The 21,372-nt window shown below is 41.9% G+C and overlaps 1 protein-coding gene across 5 annotated transcripts in view; it reads right to left on the bottom strand.

Annotated features, from left to right (window-relative positions):
• LOC308472145 (cytosolic phospholipase A2 epsilon-like) overlaps positions 1-21,372 on the bottom strand; it is a 59,690-nt gene that overhangs the window by 7,478 nt on the left and 30,840 nt on the right. For all 5 annotated transcript variants that reach the window (XM_080996713.1, XM_080996712.1, XM_080996714.1 and 2 more), the window contains 9 exons: positions 19,028-19,182; positions 18,759-18,854; positions 16,346-16,383; positions 15,811-15,946; positions 12,525-12,661; positions 9,596-9,818; positions 8,439-8,553; positions 6,610-6,747; positions 5,052-5,162 (listed from right to left, as the gene is read on the bottom strand). In XM_080996713.1, the coding sequence (XP_080852839.1) occupies positions 5,052-5,162; positions 6,610-6,747; positions 8,439-8,553; positions 9,596-9,818; positions 12,525-12,661; positions 15,811-15,946; positions 16,346-16,383; positions 18,759-18,854; positions 19,028-19,182 (1,149 nt within the window). The remainder of the gene's footprint in view (positions 1-5,051; positions 5,163-6,609; positions 6,748-8,438; positions 8,554-9,595; positions 9,819-12,524; positions 12,662-15,810; positions 15,947-16,345; positions 16,384-18,758; positions 18,855-19,027; positions 19,183-21,372) is intronic.

Raw genomic sequence — 21,372 nt, forward strand, 5'->3', positions numbered from 1 at the left:
TCCTGACAAGATGTTAAGTCCTGTGGGTTGGGTTGGTTCTTGTAGCTGAGGACTAGATAGTTAGCATGTTCTAGATGGGGTTGTACTCCCTTTGAAAGAAGGAACATAGGTCCAGAGGTGGTAGAGTCCACATTGTCACTAGAAGACCAAAGTGACCTTAGTGGCACATCAAGCCTTTTGCCAGTTCCAGCTGGTTCACCAGCTACAGCCATTCCTATAAAGCCAGGCGAAGAAGAAGAAGAAGAAGAAGAAGAAGAAGAAGAAGAAGAAGAAGAAGAGTTTGGATTTGATATCCCGCTTTATCACTACCTGAAGGAGTCTCAAAGTGGCTAACATTCTCCTTTCCCTTCCTCCCCCACAACAAACACTCTGTGAGGTGAGTGGGGCTGAGAGACTTCAGAGAAGTGTGACTAGCCCAAGGTCACCCATCAGATGCATGTGGAGGAGTGGGGACACGAACCCGGTTCACCAGATTACGAGTCTACCACTCTTAACCACTACACCATACTGGCCAATGTGCTATTAATCTAATGGCTGGATTACTGTAACATGCTGTGTGTGAGGCTGTCCTTAAAGATGATCCAGAAACCCTGGTTGTGCAGACTGTAGTGGCCAGGTTGCTTAGTGGCTTAAACTATTGGGACCATGTGACACTGATTCCGAAAGAGATGCACTGGGTGCCAATGCACTATACATTGTTTTCTAGTTCTGGGTAGTTCACTCACTATGGCTCCTTTTTGGACAGAGATGACTTGGACATGGTACTAGTAATTTACTGATTGGATTATTGCAATGTGCTGTGCAATGTGAAAGCCAGTGTGGTGTAGTTGTTAAGAGTGGTAGTCTTGCAATCTGGGGAACCAGGTTCGCATCTCTGCTCCTCCACATGCAGCTGCTGGGTGACCTTGGGCTCGTCACACTTCTCTGAAGTCTCTCAGCCCCACTCACCTCACAGAGTGTTTGTTGTGGGGGAGGAAGGGAAAGGAGAATGTTAGCCGCTTTGAGACTCCTTCGGGTAGTGATAAAGCGGGATATCAAATCCAAACTCTTCTCTTCTTCTTCTTCTTGCTAGGGAATGCCATTGAAGGTGACTAGGAAACTATACATACACACACACACACAGCTTTTCTGTTTCATCATATCATCAACACATTCTGTGTTATAGTCATATGCAGGATAATAAGAAGGAAAAAATAACATAAATATAAGACATATATAAATGAATATTAGTAGTAACATTACTTATCCCTCCAGTTTATTTGGCTCTTGTAAATGTTATCTTTAATTCCCCTTACACTCTTTCCTTGGTTTCCTAACTGCTACCTTTTCAATTGTGTTTGCTTACTCTACTAAATTATTTTCATTACCTTATATAATCCCACGTTATAACCGCTACTGCTGAGTTATTTTTGTCAGTCTGTTACCATTATTTTTTTTAAATAATCTTTATTGCTTTTAAAACTTACAAGAAAGAAGAAAGAAGAAAATAAGCGAAAGAAAAAGACAAAATAGAGCAGAGAAGGAAAAAAAGAGAAAGAAAAGAAAAAACAATACAATACAATACAATACAATAAACAATACAAAACACAACCTTAACACACTACACTAAACAAAGCAAAAGAACAACAATTTAAAAACATATATCATACCATTTCATTACTCTATCTTTCATTCCCTTATTTCATCAACCTCCTCTCACCTCCCTTTTTGTATTCGACTTCTATTACTTGTTTCAGCAATTCCTTTCCATCTTTCTCTATTTTTATCATTATGAATATCTTAACATATTTTGTACCTTATTTTCCATTAATACTGAAATACTTATTTATACCTAACTCCTTATAACATTTCTGCTAAAGCCATAAAATTTCATTCCAACAATTTTCTAACACTCATTAAATTTACAATATTTCTATATATAAACTTTAAAGTTTCCCAATCTTCTACCACCATCTCTTCTCCCTGGTCTCGGATTCTGCCAGTCATTTCCGTCCATTCCATATAGTTCATCAACCTGGAGATCTTCTGTCCGAGGTTCTTAAATCTTTTCTAAGTCCCTTCTGCAGTTTTTCTTCATATTCTTTGATGCTGAGGGTGCTGAAGCGCAGGTCTTGGGGGGGGGGGCCGACCCAACCATACCCCCATTCCCTCTCGACAGACCAACCAACTCTCCACAGCTAAAACCAGTGTCCATAGAATATCTCAAATCATGTTTCAAGGCTCCCCCAGATCCAAAGGCCCCCACAACTCCAATCACCTCCTGACCCAGATTCAAGACCCAAAGGTCAGTAAATCTCTGCATGAAAGAGTCTATCCAACCTTCCTTCTTCAATCCAAACAGGGCTCCAATCTTCAAATTCTGACTTTTTCTATATTCATTCATAAAAGGCCTCTACTTATAGTCCTCAGTTTGCCTCTGTAAAACTGGGGCTTCCACTTGTATTATTTTAGGTTTAACAACACCAACATTCTCCTTCGTCTTCTCCCCAGTTTGTCCTGTCAAAGTAGGTTCCTGTGTCAAATCCTGAACAATTTCTGTATTAATGGTCACTTTTTGTTCCAAATTAGTCACTTTTTGTCCCAGGTTCTCAAGTTTGGTATTCATAGCGTCCGTCTTCTTGTGGAGCTGTTCCAACTAATAGCTTATCTTACATAATACAGTCACTAAGGCTCCTTCTGTCAACATTCTTAAAGTCCAAGGTTGATCTCTATTTCACACAGTGCTTATCTTGCAACTGGAAAAACCCCAACTCCACTCTTGTAACTGTTTCCAAAGCTCACTCTAGAGGGAAACAGTCTCCACTTGTATCAATCCTTTCAAACACAGTTTAAACTATAAAGATAGTTTCTTTTCCTACTTTTTAAACGCAGATGAGTACAATGGAGACAATATATTTCTCTTATTGCTAGCTGTCAAAAAAGTCACTCTTTCTGGCAGCCCGTTTCCAGGTTCGGAGCAGTGGTAATTTGGTTTTTCACTCTCCTGCAGGCTCACTAGGTCCAAAATTTCCCCCCTCTTCTCCTGCTTCCAAGGGGGGTTTAGTAGTTTTAACCGATGGAGATTTAATCCTTTACAAAAATAAACTTTCCAAGGCTTTAACTTGCAACTTCTTTGCTTCAATCTGTTTACAAAAAAGGAAGGCGGACTTCCTGTTTAGAACCTTCCCGTTTCGATGCCAAATTAATGAATTTAAGGATCTAATTTTCCGTTCTACTCACGGGTAGTTGTTTAAAATCCAATTGTCCACAGGAAAAAGTCAGCTCTCTCCGGCAACAGCGATGCGGCTTCACTCCGTGAAAGAAGCAGTCAATTTGAAGCACCGCGCCACTCACCCCACTTCGCTCCGTATCCCCAAATCAGGGTTTCCCCGCAAGTAGGGGAGGTGCAAAGGGTGCCAGCCGAATCCCAAGTTCACAGGCTTCTCCCGCCTGTGATTTCAGTGGGTCTCCGCCTTCGCCATGGCGGTCAGACCCTAATTTCCGCGGAGCAAATTCCTCCCGATCGGAGGAACTCCGCCATTGCCTGGAGGCGCCAACCCGGAAGTCCCCTGTTACCATTACTGTATTTTTGTTACAATATTTTTCCATATAATCTATATATAATCCCCAGTCCTCTTTTAAATTCTTGTCATCTTTTGTTTCTAAATCTATTTGTCATGCTGGCAAGTTCTATATATTCTAATAATTTAAGATGCCTAGGAAAACTTCAACTGGCTCAAAATATGGAAAAGGGGACACAATCTCTTAGAGTAAACAAATGAAACTTTAGCACAAGGCATGATAAAAGTCTGTCATTTTATCAGGGCAAGTTACCTGTTTACTGTTGTCACAATTGTTTTTTCAAAATTTATCTTCTGTACCATGAAAATAAATAAAAACAGTATTTAAAAAAAAATAATCAGCAGCCAGATTATCGGCTGGTGTTCACTTTAGAATTCACATATAGAATTCATATGACCCCTGCTTTAAAAACAGCTGCACTGGTTGCCAGTTTGTTTCTGAGGCCAATTCAAGGTGCTTACACTACTGTTTAGAACCCAGAACAATTTAGACCCAAAGTATCTGTACCTTCCCTAAAGACCCTCTCAAGCTGAGATCTGTGGAGTTCCACCACCCTCTGAGATTCATGGGAGATGACCTGGGAAAGGAACATTCCCTGTGGCAGCCCCTAAATTGTGGAATTCCTTCCTCATAGAGGTGTGCCTGGCACCTTCATTGTACAGCTTTTGTTGTATGTTGAAGACATACCTCTGGCCTTTGACACTTGTGATATGCAGTGCTTTTTTTCTAAAAAAAATAAATAGTTCAAAATGGGAAAAATAAATACGGTAAATGGACAAAAGTACAAAGAACACGCATTACCTCATATTACACAGCTGACAGCTCACAGTAACTTCCACAATGGCATGATGTTGTGTGCACTAACATCTTCCTACTCATATTGAAATACTGCCAAACTTTCAATGAGGCCAAACTTTCATCAGCAAAACACCACACATGCACATTCCACACTGCTTCACACATTAAATGCTCACTTCAATCTGAGACTCAGGAAACACCGTGAGAGGAAATGAGGCCACCACTGGGGGTAGCAACGGAACTGATGATTCACCGTGCTAGAGAAGAAACTAAAATTTTTAAAATTTTTAGTTTCTTCTCCCATTAGATTCACAAAATGTTTAGGGGTATGTGTATCCCTGCACCCCCCCCCCCCAGAAAAAAGCACTGGTGATATGTATATTTTTAGAACTCACTCTGGTGGTGATTGTAATTTTTTTATGCTGCATATTATATCACCTGAGGATGTTCTGGCAAACGGCAGGTAATAATCAAATAACAATAATGTGCCAACTCAAGTTGCTAGTGTTGAAATCAGCTTTCTACAATTTGGGACCCAGGCACTTTAAAAATGTGCAGCCCTGGGATTCCTTACCAGGGAGGATGGCCTAAAAATATATTAAGTACATAATTAGCATACTATGGGGAGGGACAGGATGAAGAAGAATTTTAAATTTTATAACCAAATGTAAAACGAAACATGGATGACTAACCAATATCTTGTACTTTGTCCCTGGTAAGCAGGTACCACAGACCTTCTTCCGAAGAATCAAGTGCACGCCAGGAATCCAGTAGGTTATAAGAAAATACATTACTCCACACACCTAGAGAAAAGGAGGGAGAGATCAAGTAAGAAGTGCAAACATCATAAGGGGCGATCTGCATCCCAGTTTGTTGTGACTACTTTCTTTTTCCCCTCCGCTGTCACCACCAAAAGTAATGGGGTCTTGCAGGGGGGGCACCAAAAATTGCTTGGGGTTGGTCTTATTAGGTCTTCCGGCCAGGGATTGGCCACACCTATGTTAAGCTCCAGGTGAGCTACACCTTTTGAGGGACAAGGCATGACAGGAAAGCTAAAAGCAAAGCGAAAATAACCTAAAGCACAATGTTTGAAAGCCCTCACACCAGATAAATAAAATTAAAAAATCATTTTGCATTTTGCAATAAAAAATAAAAAATCATTTTGCATCTTTCTTGGTTCCCTCGGAAAGGTGTGTGAGGACTAACTGAGGTTCAGTGTTTTAAAAGTGTTTCAAAGAAAGATGACATTTTACAATGTCCTTCACAACATTATCAGGGTTTGAATTGGGCACTCTAACTCAAAGAAGATAATTCTTCAGTTGAGTTTCCAACAACCTGCAACCTTCCTTTGACTCTGTCATTACTATTACCGAATACAATCCAGGAAGGAAAGTTAGTTCTCCTCTAGCCACTAACAGTAAACTTTGACTCTACGAGTCCTGTGAATATTCGAGGCAAAAGAGTAATCTTTGACTCTACTAGTCCTGTGAATATTCGAGGCAAAACAATAATGGAGTTGTCTTAAGGAATGAATTAGTGTTGTGGAGGGATAGTTGCTATATAGGCTTCAGTTCACTAATTACTTAGATGACACCGTGACAATGTGCCAAATTAATAGATGATACCAAATTTGGAAGAGATGCTTTAGTAAACAGGCTAAACATTTAAAAATATTTTAACACAGCAGATGGAAACAGAATAAAAGGCTTTAGGAACAAGTGTAAATTGAGGGAGATACACTAAATGCATGCATATGAGATCAGACTCCTAGCAATGTCACTTCCAAGATGCATGTAGGGTTAATGCCCATCTGTTTGTTTTATATTATTTATCTGTGCATGGATAGTTTAATGTGAAATCAGGCTGGTTTTTGCTACACCACTCTGATTTTATCCAGAATGTACTGTTTTGCATACTGATTGGCAACTACATAAGTGTTGCTTACATGAAGAAAACAAGGGATGTAGAAATCACATTGTGTAAATTTTCCTCAGTGAATAAGCTGAACTGGGCAATTATTTGCCTCAGTAAAAGCTCAACTCTTTCACACTATCCTAAAGTCAGTGGAGCTTATTGCTAAGCAAGTATGTAGAGTAGAATAGCCTTTGTGATTTTTAGGCAGTAAACAAACCTTCATGCTACAGTCAGATTTTTTTTCTTCTAATGGGAATTGGAGGGATTTTTAACATTATAGTATCTTGAAAATGGTATCTGCAGCTCATGTTTGTAAAAGTAGAGAATTTAAGTCACCTTTCATGAAACAGATTCCAGATTCTGGAAGTTTCCTCATCAGCCGTCCCATGAAGAATTTACTTCCAAAGTCCTCAGCATGAACATAGGCCCCATATTTTATTATTCCAACCTCAAAAGGAGTGAATTCCATCCATTCTATAACAGGACAAAAGCAATTATAGGTTCAAATTAAAAGTTTGCTTTGGTGAAATCTGGGTTTGTGATTGTTGCATTTTGAGTAACTTATTTATCATAGCAGATATATGACCTGACCTGAATGTCAGAAAAGAGAAAGAAAAGCAGAACCTTATACACAATGTTTTATTAGAACAGATACAAAAAATATTTTAAAAACTGAGGAAAAATTATTTTCAGTTCACAATGAGAGGAGAGTTGTGTTTTGTGGTCCCCATTCTCAGCTGGTGGGCACCATTTTACCTTCCTAGAAAGCTCAAAAGTGATGTCAGATAGCATTGACTTGACTCTCTTTGACTTCATGATGATGCTATGTGATGTTGTGACATTATCTTCCATCAGAATTAGGGCAAAGGTTCATGCCCACATTCTGGGGTTCAACAGAAGAAAAAAAGCACCCCAGATACTGGGAATTCCTGGGAATACTAGTGCTGCAAGTGATAAGTTTGTTGCACTCTTGATCCTCTTACAAGCCCTCCATAAATTGCCAAGATGCTTCCCCAATGTTATAGCATTCAGAAAGAGCAGTGAAGCTGGAGGACCCCGGTTTGGTTAAGTCTTAATTAAATGCATTACAAGATTGTCTTCAAATAATCTGAGATAATTATTCAACTCAGCTACAATTATTTAAAGCGGTAGATGTAGGGAAGCTACCATAAACAGTGGGTTGGATCCTTTGTTTGCGGAACTCCTCTCTGCCACAATAATGAGGATCTGTTGCACAACAGCCTTTTCATTAAAAAGAAGCAAGAGCCCTCTTGTTCAGAAAAGTGAGGATATCCAAGACACTCCCTAGACTTTGTGGATATCCAAGGGCATGGGAAACAAAGCATATTAATCCACGGAAATAAAGGGGCAGTTGTCCAATCACTACCTGCAGCCGTCTGTGTTCCTTGTCACCAAGTTGTCACCACTATCTTTCTCTTATGGTGGGTTGGCTAATTTGACCTTACCAAATTGGAACTGCTATCTAAGCTAACTTTTGAACTTCACCTCCACGAAGTGGGGATCAGGTGGCCTTCTGCTTCCATAGGTCTCCAAGGCTAGAATCACTATTTTGGGTGCAAGTGCAAACATTTCTGGATGGTCACATGATCTGCTCTGGAAATAAGGAAGGCTCCTGGTGTAAGAAGGGGAAGATATTTCTGGCCTCCTGATCCCTGGCCTTACTGGCGCCGTGACATGCAAAGCATAGATCTCACACAGCTCAGCTAGGCTCCCACCTCATGCCCCGTGAGCAGGTACTAGTTTTATCTCGCTCTAGCTGGAAGAGAGACCTTCTTTCTTAGGATGATCAGCTGAAAGGATAGGTAAACACCTCTTCTCAAGACCAAGACCTATCAGGGTGTGACATAAAGGCACAGAAGTGATATTCTGGTCCCCCTTTGCATTCTAAAGGTCTTCAATCTATGAAGGGGTGCTGTTTCTACAGATCCCTCAATACAAGAGGGATCTTTCGGAGCAGATTTTCATGCTTGCTTATGTAACTAGTTTTTATACTTGTAAAACGTTAATATGCCTATTGTGGCATTTAGTGGCATATAAATAAATACATTAAATATGAAAAAGTGTTAATCATAAAGTCAATAGTAAGTCAAGTCACGATGGGAGCTTTTTCAGTTTCAAATCAAATACAATATGGATAACATTACCTTTAAATTCTGCAAGGCTATTGTTGTCCTTGGTGTTGAGTACCATGTATATAGGCAGGGGGTTTTGACTGTGAGTCAGGGCATGCTTCTGCCCTGAGAGTGTGTCGCTGCATCTCTTTAAAAATAATGGTTTAAATAACAACAAATTATTAAAACGGCAAGGAAATCCAATCCTATAGGCAGTAACAAATATTAGGAAGGGGTGGTGAGAAGACAAGCTTAATCCCTAACCCTGATTTCATCCGCATATCTAAAAACGCTTCATCTCCACCATCTCTCAGGCCCTGTTCACATCCCAACAGGCCTCATCTGAAGTGAAAGATGGGTTGAAATTCCTCCAAGGAATTAGCTGAGAATGTGTTTTGGGGGGTCCTTTAAAATATTAAGAGAATTTCAGCCACTGCCTGAAAAATATTTTGTGAAATCACACACACAGCTTTCTGCCAGCCAGTAGGACTGGTGGAGAATTTCAGGAGCAGCTATAGATTCAACCCAATGGCAACTTCTGTTGGCCAGGCTCTGGTAAACTCTGAATTAGATTGCTAAAAAGCATCGTATGTGGAGCTGCCTTTGAAGGAAATTTGGAAACTGCTGTTGGTGCAGAATTCAGCAGGCCGGTTGCTCATCAAGACAATTGTCTGAGCACATTACACCAATCCTGGCATTATTGCACTGGCTGCCACTTAGTTTCTGGGCTCAATTCCAAGTACCAGTTTTGACCGATAAAGCCTTAAACAGCTCAGGACTGCAATATCTCAAGGACCGCCTCTCCCCATATGAACCAACCTGGACCCTGCAATCATAATCTGAGGCCCTTCTTCATATGCCTCCGCCATGAGAGGTCTGGAAGGTGGCAACAAGGGAATAGGTATTTTCTGTGGTAGCTCCCCTTTTGTGGAATGCTCTCCCCAGAGAGGCTTGCCTGGCTCCTTCATTATTTATCTTTAGGGGCCAAATAAAAGCATTCCTTTTTAACCAGGCCAGTAACTGATTAACATTCCAGGGCCATTTAAATGGGGTTATTGGTTTGTGTTTGCTCTTGGTTCTTGTCTTTATTATGCATTTTGAGTTCTCATTTTGAAATTTTATGTTGTGAATCATCATCATCTCTCAGATTTAGAAAATAGAAAATGAATAAAAACAGAAATATATATTACCCCGTTGCTCAATGCTTTGTCAATGAAAAGTCCCCAAAGATCAGTGACACATGTTTTGTAGCCTTCCTTTTGCCGACGTTCCAGTGCAGCACTGTATTCCTCTAAGTTTTGGAGGGAAAGCAAGTCCAGCTTGCATCTGGTGATACTCTTGCGAGCCTCTGAAATTGCTCCTGAAAGGTCTTGCTGTGACCAGTCAGCATGTTCATAAAGATTGGATAAGGCCCTAGGGGAGAGGAATTATTTATTTATTTCTTCATTTTTTCATTTATATTCTGCTTTTCCTCCACAGAGCCAAGGTGGCGTATATGGCTCTCCCTGTCTCCATTTTGTTCCCATAAAAAACTTGTGAAGCAGGTTAGGCTGAGAGATAACGACTTCCCGAAAGTGTAAAATAATGGGAGTGTAAAATAAATTACTATGAGACATACTGAATATTATCAGTAAAGCAAAACAAAAAAACAAAAAAACCAATTCTCTTTATGAAAAACCGGAAAAACAATGCAAAAGTTGGCTGGGTTGTTGTTGTTGCTTGGAAGGAATTTGATACGCCCGTGGGATTTTTTCAGTGCAAATAACGTCAAAGACTAAGGAAAGAGCTCAGCAGTCAGCAAAAGGAAAAAGGAAGACATATCCCAAAAAAACTACAACCCCCCCTCCCAAAACTGGATAAAGGCTAAAGATAAACAAAATGCAACTATAAGGGACTGAAAATAAAAGACTTCCGGGTTGGCCATGCAGCCAGTAGCATTAGATGGCATATACCGCAAGGAGCAGGGCAGCTCCGGTACTGAAGCTCGCACCCGGGCATGTCGGAAACCCATCATCTTAGGCATGCCAAGTGTAGGGACTGAGTAGGACTGAGTAAGCTGTCTGGGTATAGATTTGATTGCTGATTCAGGACCCTAAACTGTGTTTTATATAATCAATTTTTTATTTGGTTCTGTGTACATCGCAATGTTCTTTTGTTGCTATGGCCGATGGCTGACGCAAATAAAGTTTCATTCATTCACTCTGTCTGGGTATGGAACTGGGACTGGGAGAGCGCACCAAGGAGAAAGAGGAAGGCCTGAAGAGATTGTGAAGACTAGAAACTTGCTTTAAATGAATAAGCTGTCCCTGTGTAGGTGCTGGGTTAAAAGTGTAAGTGCGCGTGTAAGCTGAGCTTGAAGCAGGCAGAAGCCAGAGTGTGTGAGAGACTGCTAGAATCCAATGCTGTGACTATGGGAGAAGAAAATACCTTCTGAGGTGTTAATGCTGTGAGCCCCTCCATCATAGGCTCAGGTTGCATATATATGTAAATAAACCATATATCATACAGGCACCCTTGTCTCAGAATAGTGCAAAATTCCAGGGATTTCAGGCGCTTACGCAGAGTTCAGTTTCCTTGGAATGAGGGGCAGCAAAGACTGTGGTGTATCTAGGATATATGCTTCGAAGATCAGCTCACTCACAAACACTGGCTTTTGTCTTTCTCACTACCAAGCAGGTGAGAGAGGCAAGCTACTCATTTGCTCTCTGGCACAAGGCCACTTCCTTTGTCAGAATAATGACCATGCTTAGGCAATACTTTGTCTGGCTAATTCAACAATTGAGTTCTCCATTGCTGGATCCAGGAATTATAAGAGATTCAGGCACCATATAGCTAACCACCGCCTGCCCCCTCACAAAAACAAAAACCACAACAGTATTTATATCTGAATGATTTATATTTGAATCCCACCCTTTCTCTTACGAGCCTAGATCAGGGATTTAGCCTCACCTACACCCTGTTTGGAGAAAAGATAAATGACAAAAAAGATAAGAGAATGCCCAAGGACAACCAATGAGCTCCCTCGATGAACAAGAAATTCCCACATATTAACCAGCATGTCAGTTTATCACATCTAAACCAGGCACTCCATTACACAGGCTCATTTCCTAATCTAATACATTGCGCATGTTTTTTCTCCTCCTTAATCAGAGTTTTAGCATCATGGGTGAGTGTGCAGGAAGCAAATAGATCAGAAGTGGGGAACCAGCGGCCTAGAGATGTTGCTAGACTGACACTAACTCCAACCCTGACAGCTGGCCAGAATGCCTGGGGCTGATGGGAGTTGGAGTCCAACAGCATCTGAAGGGTCACAGTTTCCCCATTCCTGAAACAGATAATATATATCAATAATTTCATTGCCTTTCATGACTAATAATTCATTTGCTGCTCTAGTAATGTATCAACTTACCTCGCTTTCCCTCTCCACTCCCTCAGTCCATTCCCTACCCCATCCAGCACTTTATTCTCCGAGTTTCTGGATGCCTGAGATGTTCCCTCTACAGCACGTTAAGTTGCTTATTTCCTTCCTTGGTATTATGTTGATATAAATGCAGCACAGTCTACAAGCATTAAGAGCACAGAAAGAAACTGCCTTTCTTCAGTATTAGTTATTCGGTATCACAGTAAAAGTTCTACTGAATTATGAATTTATTTGTCTGCAAAATTTCAAACATTTTAACAGCAATGGACGTTTTATTTCAGTTGCCTGCAGTAGCTGGTTGGTCACTTGATGGTGCACTGCCCTCTACAGCAGGCAAAGGCAAACTCAACCCTCCAGATATTTTGGGACTACAACTCCCATCATCCCTAGCTAACAGGACCTGTGGTCAGGGATGATGGGAGTTGTAGTCCCAAAACAATGGGAGGGCCGAGTTTGCCTATGCCTGCTTAGAAGCTATTCTACAGAAAAGAAGGGGGGACCCAATAGAGGATTTATAGGCTAAGCCTGTGTTGTGAGCTTTCACCACCACTTTACTTACTTTCAAGCCTGGCAAGTTTCTAACAGCACACCGGCTATTCTCCATGTTCCCCTTCACAGAAAAGTATCTGGGCAGCTATATATGGACCACTGTTTAGTTACAAATGTCAAAAGGGAACTTGTCATTGCACCATCCTTACCATGTGGAGCCAGATGATCCAGTGATGTATGAAATACAATCTAAAAGATTCAATTTTTGAAGACCATACAGGTTGCCATGTAAAGCTGTGAATGCCCTGGCACCTCCTCCTGTTGTCATGACAGCCACCACTGGCACCTGTTCAACAAAAAACATTTTTTAATAATCAAATGTTAGGGTGCATTAAGAAACCAATGATTAAAAGTAATACATGGGGATAATATGATGAGGTCCTCACAGCCCCTGTTCTTTCTTTCTAAATAGGATGCTGAAGTCACTCTTAATATGATTTTGATATTGAAGTCAGTTGTATATCCTCTGAAGGAAGCAAGGTTCAGATCCGGGGAGGGCAGTGCATGAAGGGTGCAGAATCATGCCACTCGGGGCTGGTGTCACTCCAGCGGTGGCAGGGTCTGGGTGGGTGTGGTGGGCTCCATTCATCCCCCGCGCCTCACTCCAACCCCAGTGCAGGGCACAGACACACACACAAAGGGCGGCATGGAGACATGCTCTGTCACTGCCTGCTAGACCGACTTCCTCTCTGTTTCACAATAAGGATAGTAAGATTAATAAATGGAACCTTGGGAGAGTTCTGGCAAGGCAAGATGGCAAACGCCACAACCGCATGGAGCTCCTGAGGACCGGCAGCACCAATGGCACATCCTTAAAGCCTTTGATTGCTTAGAATGGAAATATCTTCCTTCCTTCCTTCCTTCCTTCCTTCCTTCCTTCCTTCCTTCCTTCCAACTGTTTAAACCAATTCATGAGCCAAGAACCTGTGATTGACCACTAATAATAAAACATACATTGTAGATATTTTTCCAATTTATTATGCTATTTTTGCGATCTACAAATGACATGAGAAAACTTGGTACACTTGTTTGTATAACATTATTCTTGTTTATAAAACCCAATTTTTAAAAAAGAATGACAACATCTATTAGCAGTATTACCTAACATGAAATTTGGCCCCAACTTCCTACAAACCCTCAAACAAATTTATCCCCAAGCCTCAGCAAAATGCAGAATTAACAATATGGACTCCAATAGCACAGCAATCCAAAGAGGCACAAAACAAGGATGCCCACTGTCTCCCTTCCTATTCATCTTGGCCCTGGAACGCCTAGCAATCCAACTCTGAGCAGCCCCAGATATCACGGGTATGGAAATAAAAGGTTTAAACCAAAATTCACCCTCATAGACAAAATACCCATGATCAAAATGATCACGCTCCCAAATCTAACCTACTTATTCCAAACCCTCCCAATCAGGATTCCCCCAACCTAACTCCATAAGTGGCAGAATAAACTACACTAGGTCCTTGACCATCTTTGAAAACCTTCTCCTGACAGCAAAGGGACACAGCAAAGGGATGCTATCCACAATATACAACATACTGCTCCAAAATCCCACAAACCCCTTTGATGCAATCAAAACACAATAGGAGCATGACATAGGCTATGAAATAAACCCCACCCAATGGGGTTTTAGATCACCCAATGGGTGATCTAAACCTCCCTTTAAGTCCACATCAGCCAGAAGAAGGAAACTCACTCTGAAACTCACCTACGGGTGGTACTTAACACCATGGAAACTGGCACTGATACGACCAGGAAACTCACCAAGATGTTGGAGAGGCTGCAGATCTATAGGCACATACCTCCACATGTGGTGGGAATGTCCTAAAACCCAACCCTTCTGGACAGCACTTCTACAAGAAATATGCAAAATAACTAAACAGGCATTAGAACTCACGCCAGAACTGGCCCTACTGAACATCTTCCAAGATCATAATGACCACTCACATTATACAGAGCTATACTCTCAGCAGCCAGAAACCTCATAGCTAGACACTGGAGAGACCTGTCAGGAGTAAACATGGACCAATGGTATCAAATTGTATGGGAAGCGGCCTTACTATAAAAGCTAACCAACTGAAACTGACACGGGGACAAACAGAAGAGGGTGCCTTCACCCCAGTATGATTCCCCTTTATCACAAACATAGTCCAACAAGACAACAACAACAATCCACCAGCAGCATATGAATCAATCTGGCTTATCTGACTCAACAAGCCCTCTCCCCTCACAAATGCAAACAAACCCCACTGCAGCCAACCGCAGACAACCAACCACACCCTGCCCCTATATCTTCTGCTTGTCTCTCATGGGGAGGCATTATAGATCAGTGGTACATTTTGTTTGTTTGTTTAATTTGTATACTGCCCTATACCCTCAGATCTGAGTTTTGCACACATTTGCATAAGGTCCACAATTTAATCCCAAGCATCTCCATTGGCTTGGGAGTTCATTAAGACCAACGTAATGCCAGGGACTTGGGAAAACCACTGTCACTCAAAGCAGACAATACCAAGCTATGGGCAGACAAAGGGTTTCCCCAGTGGAACATGTCTACCAGAGGCGGTTTTAGGGTAGCACACCGGTTCAGCCACACTTGGTGCCACACTGCTGGGGCACCACAATGATACTCTAGAATGGAGTGCAAGAGGCAGTGGGTGGGTGTGTGCCAAAGTCTGCCATTGTGTCTACTGATAGTGGGAGGAAAGTTTGACCAATTTCCCCTCTCACCTGCAGCTCCAAGTGCTCTCTGAAAATCTGTTTGGAGGAGCAACAGCATACAGAGCAGCAACCAGATTCCATCCTGTGTTCATACTGTTAGGATATTTCCGTTCCACCTTAAAAGGGAGCAGGATGTTTGTGTCACAGCCTGCGTATTTCCTGTTCACAGGATGTTTCTGTTGTGTCTATGCTTTCGTTTCTCTCTCTGCGCCTGAGACACTGAAGCAGGCAGTCATGTTTTCTTTGTTCTGATCAATGCTGAATAAACTTGTAAATAATGCTCTCCTGAGTGCATCTTTCGCTGTGCATTATCTGCTGATAGAGCGTGCATCAGCTCTGGAATGTGGCAAGCTATTTCTGGAGCTCGTGTCACTAATTGCTGATACTGCGTGTCTGCGGGAGATCGATGGACGTCCGGAGACGACATGGAGTCATGATGGACTTTGTCTCCCTGGCAGTATCCCAACACATACGTGTTCAAATATATCCCTTTATGGTGAATTCGGCCTTTACTGTATCCTGTAAATAGTGGATTTGCTGTATTTTATTTATTTGTTTGTTTGTTTGTTTTATTTGCTGAAAACAGTCACACAAATTAAAAAACACAGTCAAACTGTGCCTACGAAGCATCTTTTGGAAGAAAAAAAAGAGAGAGAGGCTAAATCCTTCATACCAAATATTTATTAAGCAAAATGTTTTCCTACGTACCTCATGATCTTGTAAGCCCTTCTTTAAGCCGAGAGCCCTTTCCAGGGCAGCTGCAACAAACTTCTTCCGTTTCTGTATAACTGTTTGTTCATCCATACATAGTTCATACCCCAAACGCACATCCAGGTTTCTCAGCCTTGCATGTAGGCCAGAGCAGAACAAAGAAAGCATCAGTGCACTGCATCCCCCCCGCCCTCCATTTGTTATCATGTTCTTATGAAGAGCCACAGTCTCAACAAAAAACACATATCCAAAGCAAATGTTTCCATTTCCAGGAAAGCTTCCATTGAACCCTCTTAGAGGCCAATAGCAGCTTCAGGACCTTGGCAGAGGGAGAGTTAAACTTCATTCCCTATATTATCCCCCACAGCTAGTATTTACTAGTTTCATATAAATACTTCATGTACCAAATCTGGCCAAATCCTAGGAGCCCCCCTCAATGTACTATAATCCTCTAATTATTTAGATATATATTTCAGATAGTAAATAGAAGTCAAGTAGGCAGAGCTGGGTAAAATTAACACTATTGTGTTACCATTCTTTCACGTCCACACATAGATCAACTGTTTTGTCCTAGAGAGAGAGAGAAAAGATGGAATGTTGTCAGTAACCTGCCATAACATGACATGCTGTTTGGTCTTCCTGCCTGGTATCCCCAGAGGAAAGCAGGCAGCAGCCACACATCACCCATACCTCCATTCAGGGCTAGCAAAATGGGGCCTTGTATTTGATCCTGGAATGTCCCACTTTTACTCAGAACATCCCTATTTTCATCAGAGAAATATTGGAGGGTATGGAGTTATGTGACCCCTAAGCCAAGAAGATAAGCAACTACACAACCTTTAAAAGGCATCTGGAGACAGCCCAGTAAAGGGAAGTTTTTAATGTTTAATATTTTATTATGTTTTTATAAATGTTGGAAGCCACCCAGAGTGGCTGGGGCAACCCAGTCAAATGGGTGGAGTATGAATAGTAGTAGTAGTAGTAGTAGAAGTCCATGAAGTAATATTAGGAGCTGCAGAACAATCCATGCAACTTTTAGAAATCACTAGCGTGTGTGAGTGTAAGAGAGAGGGGGGGGGAGGGAAGCAGATCTCCACCAGAATTTAATCCACAAGTAGCCACAGCAACTGGACCTTTAATAGTTGTGTGGATGAGGTTACATAAACACCTATAGTCTGTCATCCAAAGATGAGAAAAGGTTTCGCTCATTGAAGCACTTTGTTCTGTTGTTGTTTAGTCGTTTAGTCGTGTCCGACTCTTCGTGACCCCATGGAGTCTTTCTACACAGCCTTCTTTCTACACAACTCTTAAAAGGAGCTAAGTTCTCCCTTGACTGCAGTCATCCTATTCACAAGCATGATAGGCAAAATGTATGAATCACTTCTTCAAGTTTGAAAATGCAGGTGTCATTAGCCGAGAAACGCTTAAGTTGCTGGGCTCCAATTCCTATTTTTTCATGCTGGCGGATGTGAATTGGAGTCCAATTGAATTGAAGTGCCACAGGTTCTCCCTTGCATACTTACTGGTGGTGGTGTGTGAGCTGCTTCCCTTCATTTATTCCAATGGCTTTCTGGCAATGTGTGTGAAGGAATCATACAAATGCAGCAGTGGCACAGTTCCTTTCTGTATGATCATCATAATCCTGCCCACATAATTTCTAGCAGGACCATGTTGGGTGCAATTTCCCCATACCTAAATGTTGAGCCTTCTGTGCCCCAGATTTTGTACTTCCAGACACTGAAGGATCAACAAATTTGTCCTGCCCATTCCAGTTTCTCTACATTTTTGCGTAGAATTATCCTTACCAACTTGATAAGAGCGGAGGTACAGCAGGTACTTTGCACAGAAAAAGTCTCTGGTTCAATCCCTGGCTCTCTAGGTAAGACTGGGAAAGATCCCAACTCTGGAGAGCTGCTGCCCGTTAGTATAGATCAGCTTTCCTCACCCTGATGCTCTCCAGATGTTTTGTACTACAATTCCCATTCACCCTGCCTATTGGCCATGCTGGCTGGGGCTGATGGGAGTTGTCCACAACATCTGGATGGGGTACCAGATTGGGGAATACTAGCATAGACGATGCTGAGCTAGACAGACCCATGACTCTGGCTTGGTATGAGGCAGCCTCATGGAATTATAGATTCTATGGTCCTGCTACAATTAACTGAAGCCCCTTAACACTGTGATGGATAGAGTGGGGTGAAATCCCCAAAAAGGATGTTACTTTTTTCCCTGTATGCCACAACAGCTGCGAGAAGATTATTAGCGAAGAATTGGAAGAAACAAGATGTACCAACTATCGAAGAATGGCAGATGAAGATGATGGACTATATGGAACTTGCCGAACTGACTGGGAGACTCCGGGACCAGAGAGAAGAGACGGTGGAAGATCGGAAGAAGTTTAAAGAATATTTGAAAAAATATGTTAATATTTAAATCTTAGAATAGCTTTGGAAGTGGATACAGGCTGTAGGGTTAGAAGTAGAAGATAGTGTATTTTAAAATAGTATGATTTGCAAGGGATGTGAAGATTTTAAGTAAGTGTGATTAAAAAAATGATTAAAAATTATGATATATGTAAACTGCTAAAGATGAGGTAAAATGAAAATCAGATGGGGGGACTTGGGGAAGCCCACTTAACAATGTTTAGAAAAAATAAGGATAAGACAAGAATTTGTTTGTATTGTTTGTTTTTATAAAATGAATATTTTTTGGGAAAAAACAAAACACTGATGGATAGTATATAATTGCTGACTTACTAATCTTCTGCTATTCATCTTCTATTTGTAAATAGAACAACCACTTGGAGGATTCCCCCCCCCCTCCCAATCAAGTGGTGTATGAATTTTGTTAATAAACCAATGAATTTGGCAGCACATATACTAAAATAAATAAATATATTTCCTCCCTGATTTTCCTCTTCCACTACGAAACAATACTTACAGTACCTTGCCTATGGTCACTTCTTTTTCCATACTAAGTGAATCAAGAGGCAAAGTGAAGCAAAGTCTTTTATTTGCATCATTACTTTCACCAGGAGTACACTAAAAGAGAAAGAAGAAAAATTAAAATTATGCTCACACACTTTCTCCAGACCATATATATGTCTTGAGAAAGTGTAGCCTCCTCAGTATTTTGATGTAAAATGAAAGCATTTTATACAGTGGAGGTAGCTTTACATTGCTTTTTAAATTGAAGAGAAGGTTTAAAAACGTACAGAGCGTGGCTTCTTTGCTGGTTCACTCTCCAGTGCAGATTCCATATTCTTGATGCAGTGAAACACAAGAGGATCAGCAGGGCACAGCTCAGAGCCCAATGTAAAGTCCTGGCTCTCTTCATAGGATCCTTTCACAGAGAATGTGAAGTTTTGCTCTACAAAGGACATAAAGAACCCTGATGTAATTATCACAACATAGCTTTATTCAGTTCATGAGCATGTATAAATTCCCCTAAAAAAAGCAAACAAAGATTCTAGCAAAAGGGTAGCCAACGTGCTGCCATCAAAATGTTGCTGGACTACAACTCCCATCTCCTCTGACTGATGGCCATGCCGGATGAGTATTGACGTGAGCTTCAATCCAACATCTGGAGAGCCCCATTTTGGCGACTCCTGGTCCAAACTAATCTTACTGGTGTCAGTGCCATTCTCATGTGACCTCACTCTCCCTTCCAGATGTGTAGGTATGTAAAATGTGTTCTCCCTAGCAGAGAGCGCGTGTTGCGGTGGGGGATACAAGCCACCCCATTGTTGCTGGGCGGATTTGTGGAGGGACCCAGGCAGTGTATTGGTTAATCGGGTCACTGGGGAGAACTGCTTGTTGCCAATTTTGAAGGAGGGGTCAGAGGTTTTAAATACTGGTCACCCAACTTTGAGCGTTCTCTTGGCTGCTTGCACTGGATTACCCGCCCACCCTCCCTGTATTGGGGGGGTTGTTTACTTGACCTTGCTATGCCTGTCATGGGGTCATCTGCTTTGAGGCAGGGGCCTGGTAGGAATTTGTCCATTTGGCTGATTGGCTGGTGCCATTTGGTTTTGCCTACTGCGTAGCAAATCGTCACAACTTGTAAGGTTGGCGGTTAGGCATTGGTTCAGATTGGTTGGTGGAGGGGTAAGTGCCTAACCCCTCCAATGGTGGTGCGGAAAGGGAATTCCGTTAAAGGAATCCAGGGGCTTGCCATTCTTTTCGTCCTTGTCCCTGGCATCAGACTTGGGCCATGCAAGCCACCAGGAGAATGAGGGTGAGAAGTGAGGGACTGAGGCCCAGCTTCATTTTCTCCCCAAAATTTGTTTCCCGCACTGGCTTTCGCTGGAATCCAGAAGTCCAGTTCTGTCCCCTGGGCAAGGAGAGATAGTCGGAACCAATGCTTAAGCAACCACTCACTTGGATGTATTTAAATAAAGTTGTGGCCAAAATCGTGCCAAAAACCCAAACCAAAATTGATGTGTGATGTGTGAGTTATTGGGGGGTGGCTTGGGGACCTTGACATGCAACTACCACTAGCCCACCTCAATTTCTAGCTGGAGGAGATTTTGTGATGCCTCTGGTTCAATGGAGTCTGGTCCATTATGGAAAATAGGGCACTGCCCCTCTGACTGCAGTCTTGATTCCTCCAAGATCACCTGCCTACCTTCTGACAAAACTTTAAGAAGTTTAGATAAATCCATGAAAGAATAAAGAATGGGCTGCTAACCATAATGGCTATACGTTGGAGGCAGTATGCTTCTGAATATCAGTTGCTGGGAATCACAGGAAGGTCTTGCTTGGAGGCTTCCCATAGGCATCTGGTTGGCCATTTTGAGAACTAGATGGGCCACTGGATTAGGGCAAATGGGGCATTGCCCTACCAACCTTAGTCTGCCCTCAGCCAGCCACTACTTGCCTGCCTTCTTACCTACAACTAGTTCAGAGGGTAACACTGCCTGCCAGCTTCTTCCTCAGTCTCAGTTGTACCCTTGTAGAACTCAAGTGGGAGGAGGATGGGGACAAAAGTAAAATTAATGGGCTTTGCCTGTCCTTGGCTCTGGCTCACCTCCTGTTGGCCTCTCTGCCTTCCGCCCTACCACTCCTAATGGCCACCAGCCACCCCTGCTCTAGTGGTAGGTTCACAGCTCTATAGTTTGCTGCCACATTTGCTCAGTTTTCTGAAGCTCAGTTCTTGACACTGGTGTGTGTGGGACAAGTGCCAGAACTCTGGGGATCAGGAGCCAAGCCGAGAAGATGTGCATGCCAACATCAATCAGAACATTCAATTCCACCATTAATCTTTCACACATATGCTGTTGCCAATGAAATTATGATTTCATAAGATAATTAATTCTGCTAAGGTGCCAATAAAGATTACTGATTTTTTAAAATAATACTTCAATAAACTTGGGCTGGGCCTGGAAATGGACTGGGAGATAGTGTGGCTGATATAGAACAGGCATAATAAGATGAAGTGCTAATTGCAACTGAGCAATATTGCCCAGATGTATTCCATCCTTTAGTTTAAATGCAGTTTTCAAAGGGAACACCACCTTAAATGCATTGAGACCTATAGATTATGATAATCATTCATTTA

Source organism: Podarcis pityusensis (assembly GCF_964106645.2).
Source record: "Podarcis pityusensis genome assembly, chromosome: 1".
Classification (NCBI taxonomy): domain Eukaryota; kingdom Metazoa; phylum Chordata; class Lepidosauria; order Squamata; family Lacertidae; genus Podarcis; species Podarcis pityusensis.